The sequence below is a fragment of the Paramacrobiotus metropolitanus genome, unplaced genomic scaffold (assembly GCF_019649055.1).
Source record: "Paramacrobiotus metropolitanus isolate TYO unplaced genomic scaffold, Prichtersi_v1.0 Parri_scaffold0000023, whole genome shotgun sequence".
In the NCBI taxonomy this organism is placed as follows: Eukaryota; Metazoa; Tardigrada; class Eutardigrada; order Parachela; family Macrobiotidae; genus Paramacrobiotus; species Paramacrobiotus metropolitanus.
The window spans coordinates 1,156,042-1,172,877 of NW_026570243.1; the positions used below are offsets into that span (position 1 = coordinate 1,156,042).

Consider the following 16,836-nt stretch of genomic DNA (forward strand, 5'->3'; position numbering starts at 1 on the left):
TGCTTTTTTTGTAGCGAAGCCGTCGCTATCGCACCTCCAAAGAGTCTAGTACGATTCTGTTAACCCTTCTCTGCTACTTTCCTGGCACCGTGTACTTGTGCATGTTTGTCAAACCGTTGATAGAATCTTGGCAGTTGCTATTCAGCATCCGTGCATTTCGTCAGCCTGGCAGCCTCATTGACCTGCGACGATGGACACTGTCCTCGGCGCACTGGCAGACGATTTGCGACAATCTGCGGGGCAGTCTTGAATTTGGGAAAGTGATGAAAATGCAGCTAATAACTGGAGTAGGCATATTCACTCCAGCTGGAGCAGGCTATATGCTGGAGTATTTTTCGCAGGAACCGTACCATTTTGATTCCCAACGGAGAATGCTGATACCGTTCTGTGTCATGGAGGCTCTGGTGGAATGCCTGGATCGTTATGTCAAAAAAGAAGTGGAACGTGCGGAACATCAGGTTCTTGCATCCTGGTGTGAAGCATGGGCGAGGCAAAAGGTCACGCTGACCTGTGTCGCAAATCATCAGGCCGCTTTTAGTCGGCAGCTTGCCTTGACAGTGGAAATCTTCCAAGAAAGCGCTGTATAAATAACATTTTGCAGTACCACTGGTGTATGTAATTCTACCATAGGTTTGAGATTAGTAATGAGCTACATGTTTTCTGCTCATTTTCTCGCACGCGCTTAAACTGTTGCATTTATTGTACTTTGCTCCGAATAATGGACGTTGCATAATCATATTTTACTGCATATGTTTTAGGGTGAGACTATAGGCACCCCTTTCACCCCCGTTTGCTATAGGCACCCCCTTTTGCACCCTGTTTTACTATAGGCACCCCTTTTCTATTACATAAATCTCGCACCCCGTTTTTTTCCGCGGGGCATAGGCACCTGTTTCCTGTTTTCCGTTTTTTCCCAGAAGCCTGACAAAAAAATTTTCTAACAGGTTTTTTAGTTCACAAGGATTTTTTGACAATCTGACATGGCTAAATCATTCATATAAAAATATGTCCTAGGCACTCCATTCGACAATGTGCCGGTTTGACTGATTTAATAACGATTTGGCTGCTTTGATAAATTTTCTTGCAGTGCTGAGGTTATGATGGTAATATTTGTGACCTTTTGTGGTATTGGACACCACGATGTAAATAAACGCCCCGGCATCTTTCTTACGGATTTCGTTTAGTACATGATTGACCATCCCCTCTTGTGTTCTTTCACCTCATTCCACTTTATCGTGCTTGCTCCTGTTTTGTTTCCGTGTGCGGCGGGGTGCAGGAATTAGTTAATCGAAAAGGGGTGCCTATAGCCTAAGTGGGTGCGAAAAGGGGTGCCTATAGATAACGGGGGTGTAAGGGGGTGCCTATAGCCATTTCCTATGTTTTATATGTACCAATAAGGCTGTCATTTGCGATCAACTTTAATTTTCTTGTACGAGTAAATTACATTTCCGAGACAGTCGTTGCGTGAACACGAGCAAGGTCTAGAAATTATGCATCAAACAGTCCATTTTCCATAATTTTACTTATTGCTTTCGTCTAAATCACTGCGTTAATATATCACATTTATGGAAGTCATTAGTTAGAATTGTCAGCCGTAAGTACCGAATCGGTATCTCTGTAGATCTATCGCATTCCCAAGTGCAGAGGGGCTACCAAGAACGCAGTACTCCATAAACAAGAAAATAATACAACGAGAAATGCAAGGGTTTTGGAAGCAAGAGGACGGATGCCGATGCTGGTAAATGGTTTCCATGATGTGTGGATTATCTTGGAAGCCGCCAACGGCCACAGATACGCATTCATTGTTATGAGCGGATGCTGCCTTTCGATCAGGTAATGGAGCCTTTCTGCTTCGATTACACAAAGATTCAGCTGAAAACACAATTCGTTACGTTACCCACATAGCATTTTCGTTACCCACATTTCTGCTACAATATCAGATTTTGTAAAACGAGAAAGCTGGCAAAAATAATAATTACTCCACATGACTTACGCTCTCGTCGCTTAGTTCATGCTCATCAGTGAGGTTTAGGCGTTTAACCATGATTGCAATATCGTTCTCCATTGTGTAGTAACCCAGAACTTCGCAGTTGCTCGATTGGATCAGTTTCTGCAGTTCGCCCATAATTCGGCGAGTGGTTAACGGAACGTGACCTTTTTCGGTCAACCGTTTAACTCGTCTTGGTGAAAACAGGACGCGAAGGCCACCCGCTAAAATTGGTAAACGCACTTAAGGATTAAATTTAAAGGCGAATTAAAAGTAGTTGTTGAACTCTTTACCGCAGATAGGGCAACAGGCATCCGGTGGAACCAGTCCAGTACAATTTGCCCGCACCGGTTTGGGGCAGCGATTATAAACCACTTCACATGTATTGACGAATCCGCGTTCTACATAACACTTATCTATACACCAGGTTTTGTGGAATAATTTCTTGTACATACCGATGCGCCCGCCCACGGTGGAGCAAGTGCCGGGATAATCCACGCCCACTCGGACAGCTAGCGCAGAACATTCCGAAGGGAAGGTTTCTGAATTATGACCGCACACGCTACCGGTTGTTTTGCAATGCTGCAAACAGCGTCCCAGATAGGCAAAATGCCGGCCTTCCAGTAATAGAGAACACAGGTTAAAGTGCTCATGTCCATCGGTATCGCAGGCGATTTCCGTTGGCTGTTCGCTGCAGTTGCTTTTGATGTCCACTAAAGACCATACAATTTTTAAATGGTTAACCATACTTCACCATAATAACATTCATAAGGACAGTAAAACTGAGAAGAATCTGCAACTTGGAAGTACTCTTTAACCTTCTGTTGGTTGATTGCAGGATTATTAAATCTAAAGCAAAGCCATACAGATTGTTTGTACACAGTAAACATACCGCAGACATGTTGGTGACACGATATGTGATGCTGTAAGCAGACTTCCGGCTGTTCGATGCACCACTTATCCGGTCCGCAGTCGGTCTTGGGACATGCATGATTGAGTGCACAATATCCCCCGATGAAGTCATACTCACTCAGGCCGGAGCAGCGTGCCGAGCATTCGGTTGGGTAGGTTTTCCCGTTGGAGCCGCACACCCGGTTGAAGTTAATGGGACAACTGCATGGAAGACCGGTTAAGCTGTTGCGCTCTTCGTCGCGCTGTGACTCGGTAATGCAATATCCGGCGGTGCAGACCGTCTCGCCGAAGATGCAGATACAACGGCTGCAGGCTTTTTGAAATTTCGTGCCGTGCTCTGTTCAAGCGAAACAGCACAAGGAATTACAGTTATGACAAAAAAATTTGGCATTTCAGAAACATTCGATAAAAAAATAAAAAGCTATGATTGTGCAACAAATTTTAATATTGACGCACCGTAATATGCCGCTCCAATATGGCAGCCAACGACCTTTTCACAATCCGGCAGATCAACGCAGTGGCCTAGTGAGCCATCTTCCATACATGTGCATACAGTGTAACACACTTCGCCGATGTCGTTCAAGTTGGGCGTTATGAATATATCGTCCTCGGCGATAACGTACGAAAATCCGGAAGACGATACTACACATCCTTTGCGGCACGTAAATAACGTGTCATCCACTCTTTCGTTGTAGCGCCGAATGTCACAACGCATTGCCGGTGAACACGGGTTTGGATTGCAAGGAGTTTCTGGAATGGCATCAACTGAAATAAACTGTGGTGCTTTTGGACTGTTTTCTGGGATTTCGATGTTAAGGCAAAAAGGTGCCGGGTTTTGGAGGCGGTCTTCGATGGGCAAGAAGTGGTTGCATACGGCTTCGGCCGTGGTCTCCCATTGCGGATCGATGCACGATTGAACCAGTTCTTTGCACTTTGAACTAAAAAGTCAAAGGTCACAAGCCTTTCTTAACCACACTCACAAAAAATGCGAAAACAAAATCTTTAAATAAATGAATGAACTAATGCAAATGCGTTCTAATTGCTTTTTAACACGGTTTGAAGTGTTGGTTTGAAATAAAGAACGGAATACAAATGCATAGTAAAATCAAATAGATACAAAGTTTTTTATAAGCCAAAGGCCAAATTAGAAAGACAAAGGGCACAAGTATTTTTTGTTAGAGTTAACAAAGAATATGAAAAAAAATTACTGCACAACTAGAATGCTAATACGAATACACAGTGAAAGCAAACTACTGCGTACAAATATGTTATAAAGTTCACAGTTTATGAAATGTGATGAGTGGAATTTTTAGTACACTTACAAGCATAAAGGAAGACCCCAGATCCGCGTGTTACACGGTTTTATATGGATGGCGCACAAAAGGCCGCGCCAGATCTTCCCGCACCGCCTATCGAATTTTATTTTGATAGTACTGTTGTTTAGACGAATATGTCCGTCCCGCTTCCAAACATCCGCGGTGAACTGCGCTTCGCGGTCACTGAGACCGTTACACGAGCGAAAAGACAATGTAGGCCGATCGTTAAAATACGAGCAGTAATTCAGATTTGAGCAACCCATTTGGCAAGGCACAGTAACTAAATGGAGATAAAAAATTCATAACTGAGCATTTCCCTAAATGTTTGATAGCACAACCATATGATCTTATAATTTTATTCAGCGAAATATTTATTTGTTGCAATTACCATCACGCAAACAAGTCCGCAGTGCTACTTCCACACTGTCGTCCTTGCATCGCATCATAAACCAGTCGATATTATCCAGGGAACCGCTAGGTCCATAAGCCTGCCGATAATGGGGAATCCCGTTAAATCACGTAAGACAATCTGATTATACGCAAACAACATTCCAGATTGGCCAGCTAACCTGAAAACACGCTCGCCGGCACTGGAAACCAACAGCACTCAGACAACACTGCAGTTTCATGGCTTCCGGCGGTGGTGGCCGGTGCGGCACGATAAAGGTGACACTTTTGCTGATATCCAGCATCTCCATCAGGCATGTCCAGAAGGATTCTTCCGGATCGGGGCGACCACATCCCCCGCTGACTAAATTCTCGATTGCATCGATACCGGCTTCAAAATTTCTTGCGACTCTCTGGCACGTTATAAGGCATTGCGAATTCGTGGAGGCATTACAACATGGAGCACCTGTATTTGAAAATACTAATATAATAGCTGTTTTACACGCAAAACGAGCATTGAAGCGTACAGTCAAGATGGACGAAAGGCGCTTTCCCCAGATTCCACGCACAGTGCACGGTTTCCAGGGATGTTGAGCATTCTGAGTGGAGAAGTAAAAGGTCACTGTAGGTAAACTGCGGCGGCTCTTTGGCCACTGGCAGGATTGTGGAGCAAAATTTGCGGCAAGTAGCAGCTTTTCTTCCTCCCGCGCTGTTACAGCACCGCAATGCGTCTGTAACCAAATATTCCTTGTATTTTGTAGTAAGCAATTTAAAATTCAAATACCGCACCTTTCCTCAGGCGGATGCATTCGTAGAGAGGCGTCTCTTTATTAATAAAACAAATATGTTCCAGTTCGTGAAGCGATTGAGCCTGCGAAAGGTCACCTTTTCGTCCATGATTTAAAGCTGGATCGAACGATTTATGAACGTAACAAGTACTTCAGTTTTTTGCATTGTAACTTATGAAGAAAGATTAAGCGTAATTTGGAAAAAATGAATTGATCATCAAAAGCTCTCTTGTGCGGGAAAATAGAGGCTTACATATACGCACGCCACTCGGCATCGAGGATCTTTGGCAAACGTACAACATTCCCGGCCACTCCAGCTTTGTCCACGCTGTAATTCTGTTGAAAAACGTCGAAAAATACAGACAAGCGTTAGACCAATCAGCGGGCCATTAAGCGAGCGCCGGTCCCAGTCGATAGTAGTTAAAGGGATGATTTTTGAGTGTTTTCCGATTACCTCTTGTGGTGTTGTTAAAACAAGTCATAAAATGATCCTGCAATCAGAGACCGTTTCATTCACTGCCACACGAATCGCAAAAAGGCAACGCTTGATGTGGATCGATGCTATTTGTTATTGTGGTTAATGTCCGGAAAGACGACGATTAACCATCGTCTAGACCCGGAGATTTCCATATTCCGTATATATACAGTCGGATCGTGGAAATTGAAAATCAATATATATGCGCTTGGACCACTAATGCCGATATCAGTAAAACCGGCAACTCTTTGATTGAGGGAAATTTGATTAAATTACATTTTATACCGTATATGTGTATTATGAGGTTATGTCATTTTTTTTTCAAATTAGATGATTGCGGGAAGAGGACTGTGACAGAATGGGATTAGCATGCGTAATCGCTGATATGTATATAGGGAGAAAGCGTACCACGTAGCGCTCCGTCCGACAATGGTGCTCCAGATGAGCCGTAAATAGTTTATGGCGCTGCGGTTTAGTGGCCAAATCCAATAATGTGATCTACGAGAGAAAATGTTTTCTTAACCAAAAATTGCGGGTTTCGACGTATAAATTACTGTTGCTATGCTGTAGTTATCAAAACGTAAATACATAAACTCTTTAGAAACCCTTTATCCAAACATTAAATTAGATACCGCATCGTATATGATATAATGTATACAAATTATATACCGTATCTGCCATTTATTTTAATTATACCAAATAAATTTGTACATTAATTTCGATAAACAAGCGGTCAACATTTCCGAATAAAACTTTGCTGTTATCGTTAGCATTAACAATTTGCTTTGACACAGTTTTGCTGATTAACTGAACGCTTAATTGTCTTCGTAAATATATGATGTAGAATAAAAAAACACATGTTTCTGCTTTCATCATAATTCTGTTGTAGATGAAACGTCCATTGGAAAAAAGTTTTTTTTAGTTATACCTGATGACAAGCGGAACGACAAACGTCATTCACCGCTTCACAACAAGGCAAATCTGCAACCAAAAAAATCCCGAGTCAACACTTGCACAATGCCCCGACATAACGTCAACATGATAGAGTGGAGGAAGCAGCGAAATGTAATCTAAACAGTTTCTTACAATTCCTACAGACAGCGATTTTCAATTGCATTTTGTTCGCCTGACTACACGGCACAATTGGCAGAGGAAACGCGGTTTGTGCGGCTGCACCGAAACCGGCGACACAAACGCCGGCGCACTGTATATACATGCAATGCCAACATTTGTTCTTTGTGGCTTTTTCTCTTTTTTCCTGTAGTCAATCCACTCACGGATCCCAATCGATATGTGGGACTATTTATCAAGACCCGCGATATATATATGCCATCGCCATGGCGTCTCCCAAGACGCTTATGCCACTTGAGCCGTGTCGATGGCTGTAGCATGCAAATCATAATATTTATATGTTTTTCTTCGGACCGGGCGAAATTATACAGTTTGATCCCGAGTATGTCCTTGAACGTTTGCACCCAGTGCCAGATAATCGCTAAGCTTTTATGATATCAACGTCAGATGCAACTGTCAGAACTGTCAGAGAAATGTGATGCCGTGATTAGCTGCGAGTATCCGTTCCGGGGGCGCCTGTCGGATACGACTCTGTTTTTTCCTTGGGATGGGCGTAATTGCGTTAACTGCTTAACGCAAGAAAAAACGCAAACAATCAATTATTTCTTTTCTTGGCTTTTTCGCGTTTGAAATTACTGTTGAACCAAAATTTAGATGCCTTGTTTTAAAGCATTTTAAGGTTACAGGTACTTAATTTTTTTAAAACACGTTGTAGCACGAACATTTGCCAATCCATGTGTCCAGTCAAAACAAGACATTACTATGCATACCGCGAGGCAGTAAAATTAATATAATCGTCTTCGTCGACAAGCGGTATTGCAGTACTTTACACCAAATGAACTTTTTTCTGCTTTTCGCATTGCTGTCAGACTGATGGATTTGGCAAACATATACATATAAATCAATTACAAGATGGCTGATTTTGCTTTAAGTAGCTATGCTTCATGTATAAAAGATACTGATCAACGAATATATATACGTATCTGCTATTACATATCTGCAAATTACAGCTAAATTAATAGGAAGCAGCGCAAATAGTTAAAAAGAGTTTACACTCACGCAATCCATCAGCCGACCGGCAATAAGGAATCAAACCAACCAGCACAACAAAGGTGAAAAGCACCGCTGCGGGATGACACATTACATGTGCGTTCTGTCCAGTTTACGGGAATGTTGTCCACTGTTCGCTATCACAAAACTCCAAATACTACGTTGGCATATCCACAACATGATCGTAAAGATACTGTAGTTGCGCACGGTCATGTACCGACCTTATCTTTATACAGTATGAACAAATCCTCGTCCTAATCGCATAAGTGGGATGCATTGTCCCGTCTAACCAACGCAATCAAGTCGCCATTACCAGCACATTTCCCGATTAAGGCTCACACGCCAATAAAATGAATAAATTAGCCCCAACCGGCAATCGCAAATCCGTGGATGCGCGCGCGCCGCATCTGTTGTATGTGAAATTGGCTTTTGACGTTTAACGCCGGCCAGTGTTGTGGCTATGTACCCGCCATACAAGCCGGCATCATGATGATGGTGATGAGTTTTTTCGCTTGACAGAAATTGGCCGTAGGGAGAAAATGGGAAGAAGTGCTGCAGCAGACGCGTCCGTACTGTGTATACGCCGGTTTTGGTATTATTTGTTGCATAAGACCGGCGTCGACTAAGATTAGTTTTGATCGATCCGTATATGTATGTGTTTGTACGCGTGCGTACATATGTACAGAGGAGAAAATCCTGGACGCTATCACTTTGGTACACGGACGGTTTGTTTGATTAAGATGGTTGTTATTGCAATTGGTGTCTTCTGAGAAAACGCTTTTTTAGGGTAACGTGCCAGTAATTCCAATTTACACGTTGCTTGTGGATACTCAAAGTTCTTTAACAGAGTCGTGTTTTGAGACTTTCTTCTCGGTTCATGTGGCACGTGTTTACACTAGAGCGTCGCATTGTTGGGGCTTCAAATTTAATTTGTATTTCCATGTTTGCTGAAGGCAGAGTTGATGGAAATCTGATTAAAAGCTTAAAAAAGTTATTATTTTATTTGGATGTTGTTTTATTCTTTTTCTTTAGTTGTAATAAAAAGCCCAGAAAACTAAGGAAATAATCGTTTGATAACCGCAAAACATGGAAATAAATGCACACAAACATAATTATTATTCCGACGTAAATAAAAGGCATTTTTATCATAATTGTTTGTTGATTATTAAATTGGCAAATACCGGTATAGCGCATTAATTCGTCCCGTAAACCATTATTACTTTTGTTCTAAAACATTAGGACGAAATAAACGCTATTGGCTTTTTTACAAAATTCTGTCACTTCTTTGTACAAAGTACAGTTATAAGACAAAAAAGATATCAGCGACAAAAATATTGTATTGTATGCGTTGAGTGTTTGTACTTTAGCAACAGGTAACAGCAAGCATTCGGCTTTCATAACCCGGAGCAATTTCGACCATGTCGAAGTTTGTACATGCTGGAGAAAGCCCAGTGGCATAAATAATTTCAGCATAGTGAAATACCATTTTTATACTAGATCGATCTCACTAAAACATTAATATCGTAAAGTGGTAAACCCTGCTTGTGTACAGATAGTTCGCCGTTGACTGTTAAAGAGCAGCAATATTTGGAGCAAGTCCCTAAGTGGCCCGGGATAATCGCCCTAATCCTTAAGATGTCAGATATACGATCCGATAGGTCGACCAATGTAGATGATAGTCATGAGTACTCCAGTCAATCCATGGTAGAATCCCATGTTGGTACGGAATGGTAACAGGATGCTGTATAACTAATGCGTTTTTTTGCAATTATTTGAATTTTTGAAGTTGTTTCTATACGTTAAAAAAATCAAAATCACCTATAATTATTGCTGCAGGTATTTGGATGTAAATAATATTTACTAATCTAAAGCCCAATCTAACTAAAATTATGTAGAACTATGAAATACAAACCTTTTCGGCAATTCTTGTCACCAAAGTTCCGAACCTTTGTGATTAGTTCACTTAAATACAAACCGTACGTGAGCGTTGTACAGTATTTATGGTTATTTTAAGATTGCGCATCTTCATGATTGTGTTCAGCGCTGCATGTAGTGGTGTAAACATATGTAAACTTATGGAAATCAACAAAAGTTTTATATGCAGATGTGGATGTAAATATTAAATTGATATAGTGCCAATGTTTATTCCATTTAGAAACTATTTTGCTTTTTAACAACGCTTTGTGTCAATTTCTCACTCGCGTATCTGTTCATCAGGTCGCAAATCGTATTAAATCATCCTCTCCATATATATCTTTCTCAGTATATAAATAGTATTTTTTGCACAATCCTGGAACACCAACTGTAGTGCATTGTGCTACACGTATGTATGTACAATATTTTTTAACATTTACTGACGCACACGTTGCAGATCCCATCAATGTGGATTACGACTATCTCCAGCAGCACAGCCCTTGGATACTGGATTCTCTGGGGGATCCCCAGGGTGAAAAACGCAGAGGATCATCAGTAACCGTGGTCATCTGCAAAGTGTGTAATTCTAAAATCCCGCTGGTTGGCTATGATTTGGAAGAGCACTACATTGTCAAATGCAGCCAGTGCAAGGAAGCCACAGTAAGTCACTAAATACGAGTAGTTAGTAAGCTAAAACTATTTGTGATCGATTCAATCACAAATAGTTTTAGCTTACTAACTAGTAAACTAAACTTACTAACTAGTAAACTAGTGAACGGCTCGTCAAGGTCACTGTTCAGTCTGTGTGTGCAAAACAAACTGTGATTCCTAATGACTGCATTGCAAAGTGTCACTGTAAAGCTAAAAATTTTATGTTGAATCGTACAAATATTTTATTCGGATTTATAAAGCAATCAGCGCAATTGTATGTGCTCTCTTAGTATATTAATTCAATGGTATGAAATCCATACTGCGCACAACATAACATTCCGGTCACCGGAAATGGAAAAAACTATACGTTTTTATGTATACAGGATGAGTAGGTGGAAGTTTTCAAAACAGTTGATATAAATTAAGACTCGATCTGTTGCCAACTGGGCAGGACCGTATGCAATAATACGAGGTGATACTGTAATTAAGGTATTTGTTGGCGCCATCTCTTAACAACCACAAGTGTCAAGTTCAAAGCGATAATGGTGTTTAATGACCGGATAACGTTGCAGCCTATTCGCCCTGCTCCACCCGGTGAACGTTACATTAGATGCGTGTGTAACTGCCTGTTGATCTGCCGGGATGTCGCTACGAAAGTTGCCTGTCCTCGTCTAAACTGGTACAAATTCTAATACTGTAGATCTGCTAAGCAAAATTAAATCTTACAGTCATATACTACGGTACAATGTTGAAAAAATTTGCGCAGGTTTTGATTCAAAATGTACGTCAAATACGTATATAAAAAATATTATTAAAATTGTTGTTATGTAAAATTTTGTGGAGTCGAGCATTAAGCACTTTGCAAAATTGCATGCAGACCTTTCGCACAACAAACTAAAGTACTGTATGTTACTTCACTTACTTGCAATATTTTTACATTTTCTGTACTTTTCATAGTCAGCGAATTATTACTGTGCGTTCCGGTGCCGCCAACGAAACGACCACCGCCACCGCGCCACCGGCCGGCACCTGCCGCATTACCTGCGTGCACTGCCAGCAGCCGTTTATTTTCAACAGCCGCAGCAAATCCTTGACCAAATGCCCCTACTGCTACCGGATTTCAGCGATCAAAAGTGACTACACCACGAAAGAGATGCGCTACGCTTTCGCGATGGCTGTTTGCTACACTTTAGTAACTTTAATTATTATTATTGTTAATGCGGTTTTGAACGAGCGCTTTGAGGGAGAACCAGCACTGTACATTATTCTCTTGGGGCTGTGCGGTATTTTATGGATTCGACCGGTGGTGGCGTACCGGCTCAAGGGAAGCCAAATCGACCACGAAATGTAACGGATATTTTTCCATGAATAAAATAATATTACTATTTAATTAGAAATTTTTGCTGTGGTATTAATCAGTGGCACGTGACCAGTTAACACAAATACGCATAGTGCGTGTTGTAAATAATAGTGATGCGGCTGAAACCGGTTCAAGAGCCGATATAGACGATGATTAAGCGAAGGTGCGCGTAAATACAGCTAAATACCGGCTGCAGTGTTTCCGGTGCGTGGTTTGTCTAATATGTTCCGCATCGTTGGCAGTTTTCTGGTAGCCGAATGACTGGAGGCGCATTGTGCATTTATAACTACCGGTGCAGTATACTATTAGGACTAGCTGCACACATTGGCGCTTTTCGCACGGTATTTACTATTGTGTGACATAACGCAGCGCAATCAATAAGCGCGGTTGGGGAACGGTATTACACCGCTGGATGAACAGTCGGGAGATGTGCAGATTTTATTTCTTCGTCTACTGAAGGTGTACAGACATCGGGAATCTCATAGTGTGCCCGGTACATCCGAGCATGCGCTACGGAAATGAAAACAGGCAGCTCCGGCTGCAACTGTAAAGAGTTCTGTTCGAAGGAATTTCAACTAAAGAATTTCTTCTTCCCGATTACTCAGCGAAAACGGTTTATTTATCCACAGGTGAGTGGCAGTTTTTATTGCAGTATGGTTCTATTAGCGCGTTGAATTTTCATAAGCAGTACTTGCAGTGGAGCGGGATACCGTTAACATTATGGCAGACATGGAAAGTGATATTGGCCTGTTATTTTATCGCCTGGTTGGTGATCAGTATTGACCGGCAGAAGAAGGACAATCCCGTCGCTCCAGGATGGAAGTGGCTGATTTTTCTAACGCACTGGACCTACGTCGCTTTTATCAGCTATCTTATCTTGAGTGCCGTAAATGTGTGTCTCAACACCCTCTGCCACAGCCACAAGCGCAGTATGTATTGTTATTAAAAATTCCTATAAATTATTTCTACTTTATTATTATTAGTTTTTTTACAGACGCATTTACAACTAAATGCTATTAATTTTATACAAGTATGTCAGTTATCGACCGAATACCTTTAGCAATATAGTAAGGTACTCCTAAATGATGGTCCTAAAGAAATCGATATGTTGACATTCCAGTAGAATAGCGTCGGCCTTTATAGCGTACTCGTAGGACTTTTGACTGCAGATGCATTAATGTTGAACTTCCGGTTGCATCATTTAAAGTAATCAAAGCCGTGCCTTTTTGGCGAAAAAGCTGTTCGAAGATGAAATTATTTGTACGTACTAGGCAAAAAGTAACTGCATGTACGTAGCTGTATTAGGTATATGTTTATCAAACTGCGATATTTTCAAACCGATCAAATTCTATAACAAATAGTTTTGTATACTACAGAGTGGAGTAGTACCTGGATGAGTTCGCCATTGGGCCATGGTAGGGTATTTTTTTCCATGAATACAGGACGGTAGTACATGAAGTAATACTAGTAACGTCGTATTGCACCGATCGTTGTGTGACGCACGTGTAAAGCAGTACCCTAATTTGAGGAGCAGATTTGTGCAAATTTAGTTAATTAATATTTTGTTAATCTATATAAGTGTGTAATGAGTATTTGGTATTTCTCACAGCCAGCATTAGCACGTACGACGGGATGCATGATGATCTGTATATACGAACAGTGAATCCGTAGTCTAATGTGCCGATAAAATTATAATTTATAAGAATTAATTTTAATGACAAATTACCGCGTGTTCAATTAATTTTTTATTGCCAGCAACCGTTCTGGGAGTGTGGAGTCTGAAACTGCAGTGGTTCCTGTGGAATATCGCCGCACCGGCCACCATCTCCGTGGTCATCCTCTACTGGTCCCTGCTGTACCCCAACACGCCCCACAACCACGGTCCTTCCGCCACGAATTGCCACGTCCATTTGGTCAACGGCATCATGATCCTGTTCGATCAGGCGCTGCACGCCATGCCCATGCACTGGCTGCACATCTACCAGCCGATGCTGTACGGGGCCACCTACGCGACCTTTACCGGCATCTACTATGAAGCCAACGGGACCGACCTGACCAATCGGCCGGCCATCTACGTGTTCCTCAACTACAGTACCCACCGGAAGTTGGCGCTGGGAGCGGATTTTGCCGCCATTCTCGTGGTAATCCCCATTGTATGGACGGTGTTGTGGGCGCTGCATTTGCTGCGGGATCTCATCTGGCGCACATGTGATCCGTATGCGACCGACAAGTTGCCGGTGGAGCCGGTCAGGGCGGAGGAGAAGCGCGAGGAAGAGGCGAAAGAGATGAAGGTGTTTGCGTTGAGTTATAAGCCGCGCAGTAATTCGGTTAGTGTCGGTGTGTAACCCGGCATATTAAGGGAAGTGGCCCGGTACATGGTACCAAATTCGTGTACATGCACGAAATCTTTCACTTTCGCGCACTCCCAAACCCTTTTTTCTCTTGATTTATGACAATCTGTAGTCAAATGATTCGTATACACAGGCCTGAAAACCGTTTGCGCGCGCAACATCCGGTTCGCGAGTTATGGCTGTTAGAAAATTCAAAAGTTTAAATGCATTCAGGTGTACCAAAGTCTCATTATGGACCGATCTCTTTCAGATTTTGCACGTAAATGCACATAACCACGAAGAACGTTTTACACCGATCCACTGTTCTAGCATGTTTTTCAAATTTTAAAATGAATTTCAAAAATTTTAAAATTCATTTTAAAATTTGAAAAAAATTGTGGAAGTCTGGATCGGTGTAAAACGATCTTCTTATATGTGCATTTACATGCAAAATTTGAAGGAGATCGGTCCATAATGAACTTTAAGTACACTAAAGCATTAAACTATTGGGAACTGCATACTCCCGAACCGGATGTTGCGCTAATTTTCAAATGTATAAATCATTTGACTACAGAATGTCATAAAACTGGAGAAAAACGGTTTAGTGCTGAATTTCGTGCATGCATAATGTACCATGTACCGACCACTTCTTAACCTAAAGAACTGATTACTGTACTTTTTATACCAGTTCTCCACTACCCTAGAACTCCCCTCAAATGCTAAGAACGTCGCATTTCGAAGAAGGTTTATTTTTGGTTCACAAAGGCAGTATTTGTTCACAGTCTGTTAGAATGTCGAATAAATTCCATTTCTCATACTTTGCGACTGTGCGCAACGTTATGGACGTTCTTTATCTTAAAGAAACTCAAAGGATTCCTTTCACTTACAGAGAATTAAAATTCGAACTTCAGTTGACTGGTTCCTCGCCAAAATCGCACTTTAACTTAAAAGTCTCTTTAACAGTGAGCAGCGGAAGGTACTTTACTACTTATTACTTAAATCTGTACATTGAATCTTCACCCGCTTTAACCGCTGACTTGTACAAATGTGTACAGATAATGGCAGCTGTACTGCGGCGAATTCGTTCATGAATGCGTTCATGAATGCGTATTGGACACGGTCCGCTAGCGGTACAGCAAAACCAAAACAATTAATTAAAAACACCAGTACCAACGGAAACCAAAGCGTAGTTTTGCTGTTACTTGTAAGTAGCTTCTAACTACCGCCACGTACTGCGCACTTAAATATCGAGTATTCTGAAGGCGCAAAATGCATATTCTAAAAAAAGAATATAAAAAATTCTACCCACAAACAGGCTAAGCATGAACAGTTACACTTACTAATCAGCCCACAAAAATTATAAAATTTGTGTCCACGAAAAAACCTGGGCAGCTGAAATACAGCACACGCGCACGAAAGTGCACGTAAAAAAATATTAATTTTTCCTTAAAAGAAAATAAACAGATAATAACACTGGTAATGTGGTGGTCAATGTCATGAATTTGCAGCAAGTCATTTAGAATGCCCACTCTTTTTGGCTCGACTGCGTTTTTTCCCAGCTGATGTTCCTTGCTGGCGGACCATTGCCTTTGTCTTTGGCTTGTTTTTAGGCGCATGCACGTCCACCAGGACGATAACGTCTCGCGACAATGCCTTGTCTTTCTCCGCCGCCCCACGCAGCAATCCAGGGCTACGGCAAGTATCACCGGGCTTTTTGACGACAGGCCCACGGGTTTCGCCAGCGTTAGGACGGAATGCGGCAGGTCGGCCTCGTTCTCGTTGACCACGTCCAAGTGGGCGCGGACGACGAATCACAGGAACGCGCCTCTTCCTTACTGTACATCCGTGTACCAGAAATATAATAAATCCAACTCCAGGGAAAGCGGCTGCTCCACAGAAGTATTTTCCCGTGTACTCCCATCCAGGCGTAAATAATGCGCAAACACCGATCGCCAAAAAACCCACCAAAAACCCGCAACAAACTCCACTCAGACAATATGACTCCTTCTTCGGTATAGTCAATCGACAAGGACTCTGGAGAAGATCATCCTTCAAGCGAAACATTTTGTTGCTTATTTAATACTGGATACTATTAGCCCCGTTTAAAAAATTTAATGCAAATGTGTAAAGAATTTTAGTACATCTGTTGCATACTGACTAGAACAGAATACTCATCAACATGCAAACTACTGATTAATTGTGTGATTTCGGTTTGCTTTTGGCGTGGATGCAGTACTCGTCAGCAAAGGTCATTGCGCAATGGCTGCACCATCTGTGGTACACGATGGCACTTTTGATTGGTACGAGTATTTGTATCGGGTGATTTCGTAAACCCGCTTACATGATTACCGATGTTCGTGTGATAATAAATATTAGGCACCGACTGTACAAATGCGACTATCTTGAATTAGGTATTCTTTTAAATGCACCATTCCTCTACAGACTGTACTTCAATATCTGGTTCCTCGATACTTCAATATCTGGCAGTAGGGAATTACAAAGAGAACTATTGGTAAGTTCGAAAAAATTAAGAAACGGAAGCTCTTAAATTGTAAGCCGGCCCTTCTGCCCCTATTGGCGTAAAAAATTATGAAC

At 41.7% G+C, this 16,836-nt stretch overlaps 2 protein-coding genes across 2 annotated transcripts; one reads left to right on the top strand and one right to left on the bottom strand.

Moving 5' to 3' along the window:
• Positions 1 to 1,441: 1,441 nt before the first annotated feature.
• On the bottom strand, positions 1,442 to 8,492 carry LOC129587074 (reversion-inducing cysteine-rich protein with Kazal motifs-like). The gene is made up of 16 exons (XM_055480656.1): positions 7,996 to 8,492; positions 6,794 to 6,846; positions 6,274 to 6,363; positions 5,845 to 5,881; positions 5,644 to 5,726; positions 5,392 to 5,473; positions 5,130 to 5,333; positions 4,785 to 5,068; positions 4,604 to 4,703; positions 4,222 to 4,495; positions 3,356 to 3,837; positions 2,880 to 3,236; positions 2,443 to 2,700; positions 2,281 to 2,388; positions 1,994 to 2,211; positions 1,442 to 1,872 (listed from the first exon to the last, which is right to left on the bottom strand). The coding sequence occupies exons 1-16, from the start codon at positions 8,075 to 8,077 to the stop codon at positions 1,624 to 1,626; spliced, it is 2,961 nt and encodes a 986-aa protein (XP_055336631.1). The 5' UTR covers positions 8,078 to 8,492; the 3' UTR covers positions 1,442 to 1,623.
• Positions 8,493 to 9,473: 981 nt separating this feature from the next.
• LOC129587037 (uncharacterized) lies at positions 9,474 to 14,362 on the top strand. The gene is made up of 8 exons (XM_055480613.1): positions 9,474 to 9,706; positions 10,358 to 10,560; positions 11,124 to 11,230; positions 11,509 to 11,898; positions 12,281 to 12,308; positions 12,397 to 12,540; positions 12,609 to 12,840; positions 13,667 to 14,362. Exons 1-8 carry the CDS (start codon positions 9,622 to 9,624, stop codon positions 14,254 to 14,256), a joined length of 1,779 nt encoding a protein of 592 aa, XP_055336588.1. The 5' UTR covers positions 9,474 to 9,621; the 3' UTR covers positions 14,257 to 14,362.
• Positions 14,363 to 16,836: the final 2,474 nt, after the last annotated feature.

What these genes read in the sequence shown, in the direction of transcription:
- LOC129587037 (XM_055480613.1), top strand. Translation starts at nt 9,622, where the DNA reads ATGTCAGATATACGATCCGATAGGTCGACCAATGTAGATGATAGTCAT. An exon ending in GCCAGTGCAAGGAAGCCACA is followed by an intron (nt 10,561 to 11,123) that starts GTAAGTCACTAA and finishes ATAACGTTGCAG; the next exon opens with CCTATTCGCCCTGCTCCACC. An exon ending in CTGCCACAGCCACAAGCGCA is followed by an intron (nt 12,841 to 13,666) that starts GTATGTATTGTT and finishes TTTTATTGCCAG; the next exon opens with CAACCGTTCTGGGAGTGTGG.
- LOC129587074 (XM_055480656.1), bottom strand. Translation starts at nt 8,077, where the DNA reads ATGTGTCATCCCGCAGCGGTGCTTTTCACCTTTGTTGTGCTGGTTGGT. An exon ending in TGGGGTCTTCCTTTATGCTT is followed by an intron (nt 3,838 to 4,221) that starts GTAAGTGTACTA and finishes TTGACTTTTTAG; the next exon opens with TTCAAAGTGCAAAGAACTGG. An exon ending in ATGAACTAAGCGACGAGAGC is followed by an intron (nt 1,873 to 1,993) that starts GTAAGTCATGTG and finishes TTGTGTTTTCAG; the next exon opens with CTGAATCTTTGTGTAATCGA.